The sequence below is a fragment of the Vanellus vanellus genome (genome assembly GCF_965231255.1).
Source record: "Vanellus vanellus genome assembly, chromosome: 5".
Taxonomy (NCBI): domain Eukaryota; kingdom Metazoa; phylum Chordata; class Aves; order Charadriiformes; family Charadriidae; genus Vanellus; species Vanellus vanellus.
In genome coordinates, this window is record NC_138910.1 from 62564534 (window position 1) to 62582285 (window position 17752).

The 17752-nt window shown below is 39.8% G+C and overlaps 1 protein-coding gene across 1 annotated transcript in view; it reads right to left on the bottom strand.

The window, feature by feature from the left end:
• The window catches only part of ABCD3 (ATP binding cassette subfamily D member 3), a 32330-nt gene extending 15141 nt beyond the window's left edge, over positions 1–17189 (bottom strand). Inside the window, exons 1-4 of the mRNA XM_082483632.1 lie at positions 17027–17189; positions 4138–4174; positions 1712–1813; positions 59–147 (exon numbers count right to left, since the gene is read on the bottom strand). Coding sequence (XP_082339758.1) covers positions 59–147; positions 1712–1813; positions 4138–4174; positions 17027–17142 — 344 coding nt within the window. The 5' untranslated portion in view covers positions 17143–17189. The remainder of the gene's footprint in view (positions 1–58; positions 148–1711; positions 1814–4137; positions 4175–17026) is intronic.
• Positions 17190–17752: the final 563 nt, after the last annotated feature.

Below are 17752 nucleotides of genomic sequence, written 5' to 3' on the forward strand. Positions count from 1 at the left end.
ATACTACTTTCCCTGTTAAACACAAGAAAATGTTTAAAAATAACAAGTTTATAGATACCTTTCAATGACTGTTCCATTTTGAATCATCCAAATATCACAATATGTGCGGACAACCAGCATCACAGCAATAAGCAGCAAATAACCTGTCTAGTACAAAAATAGAAATGTAACAGTTAATGAATAAAATACACCATTTTCTTCTAGTAAGTGGTCCAACTGTATCTAGCAGAAGAGTAGTACCCTGCTGCCCCCAGCTAATGTAATATTTGCTTACTTTGCAGGAAACGCGTTTTTATGGAGAACATTTGTCTTTTAAAAAGCTGTATTTGGTTGATGCATATACTAGACGCATCCTGTAAGATGGAGGATTGCAGGGATAAAGAAGTTGCTATTCTGAGACACCCTTCTGCCATAAGCATAGGGTTATATAGATTGTAATGGACCTCTGAAAGTCACCTACTCCAACCCCCCACTCAAAATGGGGCCACTAGTAACCAGTCATCAGTCAGACCTTGAACCATTGATCGAAAACCCTTAAGCCCAACAGTCCAGCCAGTTTTCCATCCACCTCATTGTCCACTCGTCCAGCCAATTCAGTTTGGCTATCAGGGTACTAGGGAAGATCTTAGCCTCAAGGCCTCACTAAAATCAAAGTATTAACATCCACTGTTCTTCCCTTACCCATGCAGCCAGTCATCTCATCACTGAAAGCAATCAGATTAGTAAGCATGATCTGCCATTTGTAAATCCAGGCTGGCTGTATGCAATCACCTTTTTGTCCTTCATGTGGCCGGAGTCAGCTTCCAGAACGATTTGCTCATAACCTTACTAGGAATATGGTGAGGCTGACCAGCCTGTAGCTTCCAGTATACTTGTTTTTGAAGATGGGAGTGATGTTTGATTTATTTGGGGATTATCAGTAACCTCTTCTGATGGCCATGACCTTTTGAAGTTGATGAAGGCCAGCTGTGTCAGCACTCTGAGAGGCATTACCATCCATGCTTCTACCTTCCATGTACTTCCTTTTTGTGAATGAGCTGTTGAAGGTCCCTGTTCATCCAGGCTAGCTGGCTGCCATGCTTCCTCTACATTCTGCACACTGGAATTCATTGCTCTTGTGCCTGATGCATGTTGAAATTCTAATATATTACAGTTCATTTAAGTTCTGAGCTCAACTAATGCTCTTTTAAGAAAACAGGTGTTCTGGAAAGCATGAGAAAGATGCCAAGGCAAACAATTTCATCTTGCTAAAGTCTAGTTTGCATAGCTTTCGTGAAATGATGCTAACAGACTTTTTGACAAATTTGCTTTCCAATAAGGGTTGGCCTAGATACCAGTTACAAAAGCAAAATTATGGATGAACAGCATGCTATTTAAAGATAAGAAGCATTTGCACAGAGAAGTATACTAACTGGCATCAAATCAAGCAAAACTCAAGATGCTGTTTTAAAAGATATGCTACAGGCATTAGTTATTAGCTTAAGTAAATGGCTTATCTTGTAACTGAAACCAGAATACAACTTCTTAATGATTTGAAAACTGAACATGCACACAGATTTTTATAGTAGCATATTGCTATTTTAAAACACATAGTACAATTTAGTCCTATTCAAGTAAAGTATATGCTTTTGTTTAAATTCTGATGCAATTGCAAACGAAAACTTGACTCCAAAAATGCTCATTTTTATTTGTTACTGCAGGCAATGCTTACCTCTTTACAAAGTGTTCTAGGGACCATTATTTTCAGGATTCGACATATTCTTGCAATAAACACTCTGTCCACCATTGCTCTCTCCTTCTTTCCCTCCTTCTGCTGCACGTACAACAAACAAAACAAGAAACGTGAGGGTTTTTTGTTAACGTATTATTTAAATGTTGATCTGATATTTTTCCTATCCAAGCTATTTACAGCTACTTTCCTTCTGCAGCATTTGCAATACTTCCCTCCAACTTAAGACTTGCTCACACAAGTTGAATGAAATCTAAGAATTGGGAGCATATGCGCTTACAACTAACAGAAATCCTAAGTAATCCTAAGCTTTCCAGAAAAATTGCAATAGGAAGTAGCTGCCATAATACAAAATAATATTTATTTCATATCTACTTTTAAAGTGATACATAAACAACGCAGACCACAGCATTAAAACAACCAATTACAACTTATAATGCAATCTACAATCTCTTAACATTGCTTGTCCCTAGAAGACACCAGCCATCAGTACTTTTTAAAGATACCTTCCATCATTTGTCTAGACCATCAATGGTTTAAACTCTTCGACTGTACAGCCCAAATTTGCTTCAAGTGAAAGCAGAATTTGTTATTCCTTTAATTCTAAAAAACAGCGCAACATACACTTCACGAGCTAAATCTACCAGACTTAAAAACCCTCCTATACCCAAACACCTTTTATTTGGGTCAGCTGCATTTGTTTACTCCGTATAACCCTATCTTTTGTCCTGATTAACCTGAATAATTTTAAACCAGCTAATATTCCAGGTATCTTTTTTTTCTTTCCTTTCACAGTTGTGACACAAGGATTCGGCCCTAAAAACAGACTAAAAGGGCGTACATGCGTACTTAAAACAAGTCCTGTCTAATCAACCTAATTCTTCTATGTTTGCTACTCAAAGCTCACGTGAAGCATAAATTATCAATGCCTATAGCAACACTACAACATAGACAGGAAACCTGAAAGAAAAACCTAGGGAGACAGGATAGGGAAGACAAAGGAAGTAGACTGTGATTCACCACTAATCAGCTCAGACAGTCCTATCAAGCACTCTATTTTTTAATTTCCAAGGATGATTAAACCACAGAAACTTGCACAAAGAGCCCAACTTAATCTCTTCACTTACTGTTTACATATGCAACTTCGTGGGCAACAGGCCCAACAAACACAAATTTACTCTGACTGCCCTTTGAATAAGTCTACATCTGTTTCCCGTCGAATTAAGTCAACTATAGTCCTGCCCTTTTCAAAAAAAACACAGATAAAAATTCTAGCTAGACAGGATGGTATAGGATAGATGATAAAAATATTTTAATTAAAATAAGTTATTTACACAAAAATCCAAGCAATCCCAACAGCTAAAGACTACTGTCCAGGCCTAATGAAGCATGACATGTTACTGCTTTTCTGTAATAGAAATGACAAACACAATGTCTGATGTGCAAATTTTCTAGCACTACCTGACTAAACGTATTTGATGTCTGAGCTGAACCTATTCTTCCTCTCTATTCATCTCTTCCCTATTTCTACTTCTGTGTTGCACTTGCATTAATACCAATACCTTCTTTCCCAGAGTTTTTTTTCCTTGGACTGTTAATTCCTTATTCAGTATAATTATATCCAAGAATATATGGGCAGGAATAAGAGCAAGCTAGATAAATTTTTACAAATAGGTGTAGCTATGCAAAACACAAGTGTTTGTGGCAGATAGTGTAGTTAAGTTCTGGCTAGAAGCTAACACCATGCTTGCATACACCTTTATATTTATCCACTGCAAGCCTTTTTGTAATTTTCAAGCAAAGATGGAAGGTACATGGAATAGTTATCTATTCATACCATCATATGACCCACTATTTCTAACCACGGGCTCTGCCCTTTGGGCTATCATATTTTATTGGAACAAAAAACTTGACTTAGAGGGATATAATACATCCTTTTCAAATAAATGAATTAACAGGCACACAAAAGACGAGAGAAATGCCAAACCTCCTACCAGAATTTTGAAGGACTTTTTTAGAAATTGTCAGACTCTACATCTTTTTCTATACCTTTTTCTTTTAAATAAAAAGAAAATACAAGTAATACCAAATCTACAGGCAGCTGTTTGTTGCTATGCCTACAGCCAAACTCACAACATTAGTCCTTAAACATTCATGAAGCACAGAGAAATGAAAAAGCACATGGTACACATCAATCACATACCATTATGCAGTCAAACTTCAGCCACATAAGATTAACCTGATTATTCCATTTGTTTCACCAACACATGTCAAAGTATTATTCAAACCACATTTGCACCATAGCCATCATTCTGTCCAAACTAAAACTACAATTATGGGACTTAAAGTTAAAAAAAAAAAGTATTATTTAAAGTTATTAAAAATATATTACGTAAAGAAAGAATTACCTCATTGTTCTGCAATGCTTGTTTTCCACTTCTTTTGCTGTAGAGGAAAAAATAAAGTATTTTACTTGTTATTAGCATACATTCCTTTGTCTTGATCTCTACACAGAGGAGACAAAAAGGAAAGCTTGGGATTACATCCCTATCTATTTCTTTCAAAGCAGTACAGTGTCTTCACGGCACAGCTACCTTTTGTCAAACTTATGTGCTGTTTTTATACAATTTCAATGAAACCATACTCCTTCCAGCATTTAGTTTCACATAGGAAAACTAAGTCTCCCTCTTTCATCTCCGAGTTTTGCTTTACCTTGGCTTCTGTATCATGAACTCCTAGTGTTTTTATGTTTCTCACATATACTTGGCAAGCATGGCTACATGGTTCCACTCACCACAAATGAAAACTACATGAATGCAGATTCAGCAATCCAAGCAACCCAACTTTGATGTTTCACATTATCTACATAAGCCAGACAGATTTGTTTTACATTATATTTGACTTTCAAATAACACATTTTACTATATATAAAGATTATTTGTTCATAAACATGTGCTGCAGGGGAAAAAAGATCCTGTGAAACCAAGTTCCTGCAGAGGTTCTGCATTGGAAGGGGACCCAGTTTTTATTCTGTCCTTTTTCCTTCCCCTGCATTTTACAGAACTGTTAGAGGGAAAGTATTTATCAACTAGTGCTAAACGAACATTCAAAAGTACAATGCTATTCTTCTTCCTCTCCTTTTAAGAAAGGCAAGCTGACATATAAGACAGTTATAGTTTGTCTGTCTTCCTTTCCCAACATTCAAGCATCAGATCTGCACATGAAGCTGTTGGGAGAGCTTATACGTTTATGTAGTTTAAAAGTGACAGCTAACCATATTAAGTTGTAATCTACAATTTCTCAACCATCATACTTGGACATTGAGAGTGGGTTGCCTTAAAACTACAATATTCAGAGACTTTCAGGACAGCACCCAGGAAATTACAAGGCAGCAGAAACTACGAAAGGCACAGCTCCTTCTGCCTATAACATCAAAAGAACTGCAGACTGCCTCACAACCAGTTACCCCACAACTTCAACAGCATCATTTCACGCTTGTGCCTTAAAGCTCTGCAAAGAAAATATCTAGGATGAAACCATGCTTATGAATGTCACTGACCAATGAAGAGAAATACCTTAATTATGGAAGGAAGAGGCAAGGTAGCTGAAGAATATGAGAAAAGAAGGGAAGGAGGAGACCATGAAAGTGAGAAGGGAGAGAAGCCAGTTTAACAAACGCTTAATTAAAGGTAATGGTGAGATGGAAGCCTGAGAGGAGAAGATAAAAATCTTGTAAGACTACTTGTGCAAAAGACAGAACAAAGAACATAAAGGGCAACAGAGGGCAGATTGTGGGAGAAATAACTTAATAAAAGTTCAGAAGAGATATAATACTTTATCAGGCCGTGACAGAAGTACATCTGCAGAAATGGTAACAGTGTGCAAAAAAAACCAATCTAGTTAGAGACGACATCCTGGTGACGTAGGAGCGATGTATTGCTGGTACAACAAACTTCTCAATACATCTTGTATTTTTTCAAATATTGACCTATTCTTTTAAAGAGTGTCCTTGAGTATGGATCAGTCCAATCACATCTGGTTTGGGACTAGGAGAAAAGTAATATTCTTAGGTGTGAATAAGTTGTTATCAAAGTATGAGGGTATTTCCCTAGATGATTCATGACTTGCTGTAATGCAAAATGAAAGTATGCTGCTCTTCCAGATATGCTATAATGATTCCCAGCTTCGTTGCTTTAAGGCCTGCCAACGTTTGAAGTCACAACACTCATAATACACAACTATTTCAGCTTTAAAAGGATCAGAAGTGAATACATTAAAATAGTAATATATTAAGATGATGAGGCCCAGAATTATTCTGGCAGTTGAATACCTTTGAAGTATTTATTCATACGTTTTTTCCTACAGTAGCTGTTGAGAGAAATTCAGCAGCTGAAACTACTGAACTGAGCTGAAACTGATTATCCATTAAAGAGAAAGGACTGTTCAGAAATAGTGATGTTATATTTAATTGTGAACTCACATTTAATTAGAATTTATAAAGTTTAAGAAAAAAATTAAGTATTTATAAATTGAAAGCCTAATGAAAAAAGAGCTTTAACAGTGTTTCGTTCTCTTTTTCTAAAAGAATTCATGCAAGTTCAAAACAAGACTAATATGTCACTAAGAAAGGAAACAATCTTATATATGAAGTATGGATTATCTAGAAGCAAAAAAAATAAACGTGGCTACATAGCTCCAAAAGCATTGCTCCTGCTATTAGAAAAAGAAAAATTAATCCATTGTTATTTTAACAAGCAAAACCATTTTACTTGCAAAAAAGACTGAGCCATAGTTCTGCCTGGAATAAAACTTCCACAGGCCAATTACTGCAGAAAGTTTCCTTTTCAAGAGTCTCATTTTTTCAGTCTGATACCTACTGGCACTACTCCAGACTCCATCACACTATTGTAGAACTTTTTTTGAGAGAGAATTGTGGTTACATTCTCATTGAATTTAAAGACTAAATAACACCCTCAATTAGTCAGCAAGAATACAACAAGACTATCTGGTTACAGCAGAGAGCTCTAACATTTGGAATAGATTCAAACTCTCTATTATGCCAGACGCCTTATTTACTTCACGTTGGAGCATCACAAGCCTTATTGGTGAAAGAAGGTAAGTGCTCAACACGGTCCAAATCCTCTGCTGCAAACAACTCCTCTGGTATAGGGGCCATCATTGAGCAGCACAGTATAAGGACTGCTTGGAAACATAAAGCTGCCTTTTACTGGAGTGTTACCTTTAGTGATTATTCTATTCATACATATCACTCTCCAGTTTGAGTTAAACTGTGCTTTTTATTACCATAGGAGTGCCTTGAAGCTCAAGTGCTACTGATGCTTGATTTGGTGATGTGGTAGGGTAACAGCTATGATACAGCTCAGGTTAATACAATTCATCACATGCTTATTCAATCAATATTACTACAATACAGGCAGCTACCATCAAATAGCAGAAGAGCTCTACTTTTGATCTTTAGTGTAGTTACTCTCACTTCATCACAAGGTACACGCAACGACACCCTTCCCTGAGTATATGTGTTGAGGCTGAAGCTGGACTGGCTGGGACAATGAAAGATCCCAAAGCACAGCCAACTTCCAGACAGTTTGAATGGGAGTAGCACTGGATTCAGCAGTGATGTGAAACATGTCCCATTGGTTACTCTCTACCTCCAAGTCAGAGCTGTGCCATGATCATTCACCACTCGTTTCTCCCTTTTTCCTTCTGTATCAGAAAGTCCTGAGATTTTTCTCCTGCTCTTCCCTAGATTTGGATTGCTTTTTTACTTCCCGCCATCAGTTCCCCTGAAGCATTAGATTTTATCAAAAAGAATTCAATAGTTACATTACAGATACAAAGAAAATACAAGACCTTGCTTTAAGTGACAAAAAAAAAGGTATGATATTTAGAAAAAAGAGATAAGAAATTATGGTACTGAAATATTTCTAACACTGAGCCAAATCTATTGATGTGGATAGGAATAGTTTTGGATAAGGACAGGAACACAGATTATTCCAACATGAAACAACACTTAAAGATTGTTTCTGCATAGTTTCTTTACAGTCTTCTACAGAAGCATGAAAAATCTTAATTATACACATCTCTCTCTGTATTCAGCAGGTACTACTACTACACTAGGCAAGTATTTCTCTAAACTTCCACAGTCTCAGGCTTAAATTTTAAAGCAATCACTAAGTTAAACTCTACTTTCAAAGGCAGAACTTCATCCATAGACCACTATAGTTGATGCAGCAACTCCTCTGTAGCAATACAGATCAGAAAGCCAAGAACAAATCATGCTGAATGAGGTACAAAGTACTTTTGATTCAGATGATCTATCTATGGAATAAACTTCCAGAATATCTAGACTAAGTAATTCCATAAAAATCTTCCTCTCTGCTAGGGATCGAGAGGGAAGGAGCTTCTGTAAAGACTTAGTTCTATTAAAATAATAATTTTTTAAAAAATCCAACTGTCCTCTGCTTCACATGACCATCAATGGTAACAAAATATAAAGATCAGCATGAGTTTAATCTACATCAATCAATGTTCATGGTGACTGCTACCTTCATGCTAAACAAAACAAAGCATTCTTTCAAAACAATCTTCTATGCTTGCGGTATTTAAAGTCAGACTCAAATCAAACTAACACTTTAGTGACTACAATAGGGGTACATTAAAAGTCACTTTTAACTACAGCAATGTTTTAGACATTCCTTATCAAAGTTACCATTTATGATAGGGAGTATTACGATCTGTTTTGGACCCCCAGTATAAGAAAAAAAAAAATTGATAAATTTGAGCAGGTTCAGCAGAGGGCCATCACCACTGTCAGGAGGGTGGAGCACTAGTCCTATAAGGAGAAGCTGAGTGAAGCGGGCTTGATCATCCTGGAGAAAAGGCAGCATTGGGAGAACCTGATAAATAGCAGCTTTCCCTTAGGTAGGAGGCCATTGAGGAGACAGAACCAGACTCTTTACATGGGCACGCAGAAGAAGAAAGGGAGACCACAGACATGAACTGAACTGAGGACATTCTAATTGGATAAAATGAAAAAAAAAAAAATCATTATTATAATAACAGAGCATTGTAACAAGTTGTCCAAAGGCTGTGGAATTCGTCATTGGATATTTTCAAGATCTGACTGCACAAAGCCCTCAACAACTCAGTCTGAATTCAATGTGGATCCTGCTCTGAGCAGACACTTGGATTAAGTGACCTCTTGGGGTGCCTTCTATCCTAAATCACTCTATGATTTTAATTTAAAAAAACAAACAAACAAAAACAACAAACAAAAAATACAAACAAACATGAACAGGCTAGAGAGGTAACAGGACATGTATCACCTGAAGAAGTTTCAGGAAAAGCAACATCTCAGATGTAGCTTGCTACCCATTATTTAGCTGCACAGACCTTTTACAGCAATACATGCAACAAGCAAAGAAAAGCATCAACAGTACTGGGATGACACTACACCAAACTTTTCATTCATACAGGAATGGTAACTGAATAGCAATCACTAAAGACAAGTAAATAGGCAACTACTTACCCAATAGACAGTAGGCAATACAACAAAACACCTTTCCCCAACATTGAGAAACATGATCACCCAAAACCAGCAAGATGTTTTAAAGAAACTAACAAAGAGGTTCAGGACTCTGTACAGGCATTTGGCAGCTGATCCTACTTTAAGGGCAGCAGCATAGCACAGGGGTGAGGCAGAAAACGTGATGATAACACCATACAATTTCAGTCTTCAAATAAGTGTTGGTCACAGCACTCAGTCTTTGGGTTTAACTGTTTCTGTACCAGTGAAGCTACTCTCTCTAAAGAAACATGTAACAATGATGGTTACTGAAAAAGGATCAATCTCAACACTACTGAAGAAAGTGCTTTGAGAAACTGGGAAAAGCCGTTAAGAGGCTGTTGAGTCTAGTTACTGAAAGGTCTAAGGAATACTAGTTCTGTGGTATTTATTAGCAAACAGGAAAAAGTTAAAGGATTACTGTACCCAGAAATAGCTGTCTCCAGAAATACCTGTCTTCTAGAACAAAGTTCAGTGGAAGCAATCTACAGTGACCTAAGCATAACAACAGGGAATTGCAGATGAAGAGAGAGATGAGCAAGACTTCCAGTTTAGTGACAGGCAAAGAGGAAATAAAGGTTTGAAAACGTTATGTTTTGCTTCACTGCAAAAAAGCTACAAATTTCAGGTCATGCTACCTTCCTTCTGCAGAGTAGGATGAATAGCTGCGGCCCAACACAGTGTAAAGGAAGAATATCTGTTTGAGGGATAAGTGGAGAGACCTTTAAACAACCAGGTATTTGTATTTTGCAGAGCTTACATTCTAGAATGGCACTGGGCAATTTTCATAGGTGTAAAAAAAAAAAACCACGCAAAATAAACAATTGTGTAATAGTTCACAGTTATTTCTGCAGTTTTCAGGTCAGTTTTGCAGTCAAGATACTACTGTGACATTGTAAAGACAGAATACAATTCAAATGACTACAGACGGAATGCAGTATCGTACCTTGTTACAGTGTGAGAAAATGACAGTTATAATGAGAAAAGTATAGTGTAGTTCATAGCGCACTCACTGGTAGACATAGCTTCATATTGCATACCCCACACAGAGGAATAAAGAGCAACAGCACGGTTATTTCAGGTCAAGGGTAGCAACCTTACTCAGAAGCCTGGGCACAGTCCAAAAGCATGCCCATTTACGCAGTACACCCTGAGCACACACAGAAACCAAGAGCACAATTTACAATTTTCTTGGCTCTAAGTTGGTGGCTAGTTGCAGCATAACCAAAAATAATGCGAGGGGAATGCATTCAGGCAACCAAGAAGGGGACTCTGAGAAGGTCACAGACTGCTATGTCACTGCAAGCGGGGACTCTGAACTGCTCTGCATTGCTAAAGCTCAAACAGTTTCTACAAACATTTGAGAAGAAGGCAACAAAGTACAACCGTTGTAGAGGAAATTCTAAGTTTCAGTAGAAGTCTGCATCTCAATAACAAAGTAACATGTAGAGAAAAATCTTAGAGCTAGTAGTTTTTCCATAAGCTCTGGCCTGTGCTGTTACTGTAGCTCTCGCTCATGGGTAACAGTGGAAAAAGACTTCTAGCTAGCTCCCTGCAAAGCAGAAAAGAAAAGTCTCACAATGTTACACACACTTACACTAGATCTTGGCTTAGACAGCAATCATTTCATGCAGCTTAATAAGAGAAACCACTAATTAACTACCCAGGCCCAAAACAAAAGCAGTCTGAATGCTAGAAGTAGGGCTGAGTCATCTGGTTTCTCCTGTCTCCATACCCTCCGGCTGAAGACGTGTTTTCTGAGCCCCAGGCAGGTTCTTCTACCAAATTCAATTTTAGATGCATTTTCTAGTAATCCTGTCTGTATGTTTTGTCTTTTTTTTTTTTTTTAGCGTATTTTTTTTAAATGCAAATAGTGGACTGAACAGTCACATTCATATTCTCCATAAATCTGCTTCAATGTAGCTGTGCAGAGTTTTGGGGGTTTTTTGACACCTGACGCCTTTTCACAAAGTGGCATAGGTTCCTTTTAAAGCTTCTATATACATGGAAGCAGTCTATTAGACTGCAGCAATGTAATTTCACCCTTCTTGTCAAATGGTCAGGGGGGACTTGACTAGAACAGATCCCTTCATGCAAAGTACACTAGCAAGGCTCACTCAAATGTCTTCAGAAGCTAAAGAAATAAGGCAAACTAATAAAAGGGAATAACATCCAAATGTATAAAAAACAAAATAAAAATAAATTACTTGCTTCAGTTTACAGCTGCCACTTGTTCTGTTTAAACATCAGTGTTATATTTGAAAGCTCCTTCAGATGTTTGAATGTGTGTCTATCACTTCTGATTGTACTTGTATCAGTCACTGCCAAACTGTAGGTTCACGGCCAGTCCAGCCGATGACAAAAGCAGAATATCCACTTCCACTCTGTCAGAAGAAAAAGGCCAAGAAACCCAATGACAGGCAATTCCATAGGGTTTTTACACAGTTCATCTTAGGTGACACATGACCTATTTGATACAGACTGTGTCAACAACTCTGTTGACCTCTCTTGACTCACATGAGACTTTCCCCTTGTTTTAGCCATGTCTAACCTCTAAAGCCCCACACATATGTTTTTCTTCCCTTATGCATTTTTTTTTTCCCCACAAGAGGGATGCCAAACAATTGGGTTTCAGAAATTCAATTTATACAAAGATAAATGTCCAAACTCTAGCATCCTCTAATGGACATGGCTGGGCGATAGGAAAGGCCAGTGTGTCCAGGAACAGATTTTTAAATCTTTTATTTCGTCACTTTTCCATATATTACAAATTCCTTCCTATTAACTCCATTCTGTTTCCCAAATCTTTCCCTTTCCCTATTCTTGCAGTTCCAAACTCTTTACCCTAATTACCTTCTATTACTCCTTTCAATCCCTTCTTCCAGCAGAAAGCTGTACAGGCTAAGTACCTTCTTTTCGAAAGTAATCCAAGTTGATTCTCCACGGACAATATCCAACTCCTTTATGTAACACCACTTAAGGTTTTACTTCTGAAGCAATCAAATCTTAAGCAAATATTCCGCTGCTTCTTGTTTGAGGCAGTGATGTCTAATATTTAAGACAAAGCTCATAAAACAGACATGGGATTAGATTTTTGTGGATGAAAGGTAACATGTAATTTCATTTTATTTTACATATGTTGTAAGAGAAAAAAAAAAGCCCATGACACAAAATCCTATACTGTATAACCCTATTTCAGCATCTACCATCTTTTTGAGCATTTATATTTAATATGGGTTTAGTGTCTTTGTTAAAGAACTACAACGTTTAGGTGAACCAAACTGGAGAAGCAAAAGCATAAAGGTCAGCAGGCCGTGGGGTGAAGAGGGGGCTCAGCATTTCAACAGTTTTGGCCATTTTTTTTTAATATGGTACAAATATGAACTACAATCCCCACTCATGCATGTCAGTAAGGTTGAGACCGTCTGCCCTCAATTAAAATAGTAATTCATAGCAACAAACTACTATCCCCTGGTAACAGCAGCTGTTAAAAGAGAAACATGTGTTGTTTGTCTTTTCACACAACCAGACAGTACTTGTATTACAGCACAAAACATCATTCAGGAAAATAGTAAAGATTAGTTCAAATCTTTATTTCAATACTTTTTATTACCATTCCACACACCAGTCTTTTCAGACCTTGCTCAGTGACAAAGTCTTGGGCATTAAACTCTTTTCTTCATTTTAACTGACAGGGGACAAAGTACAAAGAATACTGATGTGACTTTTGCTGGTTTTCCTTTATTCTTCTACTCTATAAATCTTTCTCCAATACTCAGTAGTGGAAAAAAATAGAACAACTGGTCTTTAAAACAGATTTTATGAGTCATTTCCCTAAATGGAAGCAACATTTTCAACTGTCAAGACACAGATCATCAGTGCTGGAGTCACTTCTGTTTGCAGAAACAGCTCATGATGGATTAAAGTCATGATTGGTTTTTCCTGTATCATATACCCAGGACAATGTTGTCTCTCAAACAAGACAACTTCCTATGATTTTAAAAAAACCAAATACTACAACTGAAGTCATAACTGTGTCTGCATATAACGACTTCCCCCTCCCAATAAGAAATGAAGCTTTTGCAAGGAAACAGACTTTGAGGAGAGCAACTTAAATAGAGAAACAGTGCATTTTTCTTTCCACGCTCCAAGGAAATAACGAGTAACTTGGAATACTAATAAGTTATTATAAGCAAACAGTTCTATGCCATTCTATTTTGAAGGATTTTCGAAAGTTGTAGTTAAAATATATTGTAAGCTGCAAGTGATACCACCTCTTAGGTCTGCAAAACTGATGAGCGATGTAATAGCTTCTGCGGAAGAGCATCTGTGACTAATCCAGCTAGCACTAATTAAGTGATCTTTGACCTACTAAAGTAGGTTAGCATAACATATACAGCTTAATTATTCATACATTACTACTTGATATGAGTTGTACTGGACCTTGCCCCTATTGTCTGGCAGCAGCAAAGTAGGTGAAAGTTGCCTCTTCTTTCCTTCCTGCTATCATTTCTGTAACTGATTATTCTCTATCAAAATTAACACAAACAATATGAAAAGTCTGTGTAAGATAACGTTTGTTACACATTCAAAAACATTTGATTTGCTAAAAGAAGATTTTTACCCTTTTTTTTTTTTTGTATGTTATCTTACTTTTCAACTCTGGCCAGCAATGATACTGAACTATTGCTGACATTCCAGCAAAACTTTAAAAAAGCACACAAAATAAACCAGACAGTTATTCCAGGAAAACATGATATAATGATGTATCTTATTTTGACCATAAAGTATGTATAACCATAAATACTTAAGCATGTATTCTTAAATAAACTATGTGGGGAAGGAAGGAGGTTCTCAGGTAAAGTTTACTGTTGCACTAGAACACCTCCATGCCTCACTTGAATGTTAAGGCCAGTGTTTTGCTGTTTATATTCAAGCCTGTAACATTCACGTTTGCCCTTACGAAGCGCAAAACTAGAATTTCACTTTCCAGAATTCAAGAAGCTGAAATTTACCTCACACTAAGATGACACAACATTTTCAGGCGTTATATACCAAGGTTAACAAAGGAATTCACACACATAAAACAATCACCACCATCCCTCACACGCTTTACTGAGTTAACCTCAAGCAGCAGATACACTACCAGTAGTCTTCCAGACTCTCTAGATTGCCAAGTGAAATTCTTCTCCATAGGAATAAGTAAACACATTTAGGACAGCCATACCCCTCCCAACTTCTCCCTCATCCCAAAGAGTCAGAGAGAAATACAACACAGAAATTAGAGGGTACGCTAGGCCCTGGAGATTTTTATCATTACTGCACAAAGGTTTACCACTTGTTATTGTATGTCAGCATCATATACCAGCACAAGTATGCTGGAATATGTAAAGATTTGGCACAATGACAATCCCTTCCAAAAGTACACTATAATTTACATTAGCAATAAAGCATTAAGAAATGAATGATACATGAACTAATGAGACTAAAGGAGGATGAGGCAATGGTAATAACTGGATGCTTTTGTCGAGGCTGGTGGCACAGGCCATGTAGCTTACCTACTGCCTAGTCTTGATAGGTAGCATTCTGTAAGGATCCTGGCAAGGTTTGCCTCACACGGAGAAAAGAACGAAGACCCGTGGGCAAAAACCACCCTCAAAAATAGCATTCAAGCAGCAGTACAGCTATTATTGAAAGAACTGAGTGTCGGATGTTAGAGTTCGGAATCTATAGCCACAATACTGTACCAGCAGTAAATAAGACCTTCGCTGTGGAGGGACTCAAAAGCATAAAGCAACACGTACGTACAAGTGGGACAATCAAGTTTGCAAGCATGGTACTTATTTTAGGAACTGCATTTCTAATAGATTTGAGAAGCAAAACGGCTTGAGAGAAGATTAAAGAAGTAAAAGACTAAGTATCAGAAAGACTGCAGTACAGATAGAGGAAAACAGACAGACCAGGTCGGGCTCTAACAACTCCATGCAACTGCTGAATTAGCTGGAACGTAACTCATAAATTACCTCCACCTTCCAATTCTCACTAATCTTGTCATAGCGTTTGGTCCATCTAATACATATGAATGCCTCACTGTACCAGCAAAATCGAAGACTCGTACGGGAAGGACACATTCCAAACACAGTCTTCAGCATTAAGGCTAACACTCCCTTTCAGTACATTGACCCTTGAGCTAACAGATGCATTGCCATTGTCAAGTCCTGCAGATCAACATCAGAAGATCTGCAAGCAAAATAGTTTATGGGCACAACCCAGGACCCATATTATATTTATTTCAGGGGATAGGGAGATTGCTCTGGACAAACACCAGCCTGCTCTTGTCAAGTGAATGCTCCTAGTAGTGGGAATATACCAAATCCACTTCAAGTCTACACTGGACTTGCATCTACATTTGAATATGTGTTCCAATCTGAATGTAATCTAGTTTGTGTGCTCCAAGATCACTCCTCAATAAACGCAGAGCTAGGTAAGCATGGCCATTTGGGAGATTCACTTTAAAAGAATACTCTTGATCTGAATTAAAAATGTAGATGTACTCAGAACATTCTTACAAACACCATTATAATGCATTAAGTGTGAAAATCTTGCACTACAGTGTCAGTAACTCCCCAGCTGATAATTTTTATGCCCTTCTATATAGCTTTTCTCCTTTTTTACAGCACTATTTCCCTAAACTAAGCAGAGATACCTGAAAGACATCATCCCTCCCTATAAGCTTGATAGAAGAGTAACTCTCAGCAAGTTTGGGATCTTGTTAGTTTTACTCTCACGCAAACAATGAAAGGTAGCAAATGTATGAGTTGTCAACAGCATACCAATTTCTGACACGTTACATGCCAAAGTTACCTAACTTCATGAAGCTCCTAAAGATACCATGTGTATGAAACAAATTAGGTAAAATAAAACAGGATTGTTGCTTAATCGCAGGTATGTTATTACTTAAGTCTGTTGAGTAAGTCTATTTCACCGTCAAAATCTAACACCAGGATAAGTTTTTACTGACTACACAATTGCTAAAGGTACTACTGTAACATACCGGGTCTTTAGCCTATGGTCAATAACCTACAGCCACAAACGCACTAAAGTTGTGAAAGGATCGAGCCTGAGGTATATTCTTCAGCTGCCACACTTTATGGTACCCAAGTACTTCACAGATTAACGAATACACGCCCTAGCACAGGTACACCAGCACGGCATCCTCACAGGCAACACAACCAGATACCACCTCTCCGAAATCGTTACCCGTGTGCCTTGATGCCACACGGCAGCACTCAAACAACAGCCGGGGTCCATCGTTTGCCTATGCAGACCGGGCGTCCTAGGAAAGCCCTAGGCGCCCACTGCTCGCTAATATCAGCCCCCAATCAGGAAAACGGAGAAATCGAACATAATTTGAGCAAGGAGGTGGCGGTGGTCGGATACTCGCAAGAGCGACATCGGCGGCGCCTCAGGGGAGGCGGGGGGATGGGGAGCAGCCTGACCCCTCTACACGGGAGCCACCTCCCCGGCAGGAGGGTGCCCGCGGGGACGCGGGCTGCCCCTCCGCCAGGCCGAGAGCCGATGAGGGCGACCACAGAAGCTCTCGCCTGCCGCGGCCTCCCAGCCCTGGCACCGCGGCTGGTCCCCGGAGCTCCTCCCGCCCCAGGCCTGGCCCCCGGCCCCGCCGCTCGCCGCCCCCGGCCCTCCCCGCTCACCCGTGCTGGGCTGCCGCCCGCCGCTTGTTGAGCAGGCAGAGGAGCGCGCAGGCGGCGGCGGTGGCCCCGGCGATGGCAGAGTGGCGTACGGTGAGGTACTTGCTGTAGGCGGCCATGGTGCGAGTGCAGCCGCGGTGCCCAGCCGAGCCGAGCGGAGCCGAGGCCAGCCGAGCGGGCGCGGGGAATGCCGGGACGGGGGCGGAGCCCGCCCGGCCGCTCCTCCGCTGGCAGGTTCGGCCTGCGCCGGGCTTCGCCCGGGGAGCGATGGGGCGGGCGGGTTGTGCAACGGAGAGCTGGGGGGTGGGGGGACAGCGGTAATTAACCTTCCTTCCCCATCTCGCACGCCAGCGGGCTCGCCCCCGCGCCGGGGAGCGGGTGAAAGGGAAGGGGCGTTTCCTCCTGTGCCGGTGGGGTCGGGCCGGGCCTGCCGCCCGCTGTCCTCGCCTGGAGGTCGGGCCCAGGAGCCCCGCCGCCGGGCCTACCCCCGCCGCCGGGCCTACCCCCGCCGCCGGGCCTACCCCCGCCGCCGGGCCTGCCCCCCGCGGGGTACGCCAACGTCGTAATTTTCTCCGCCGTTCTCGGCGTGGCACCTCCTGCCGTGTGGGGCTCTGGGCGCTCGCTTCCCCGGGGGGGTGTGTGGTCTTTGTGGAGGCGTACAGTGTGATTCCTGAGTGTGAATTACGAAGGCCGTGTAAACGTGGAGACCATAGGAAATAAACCTTTAAG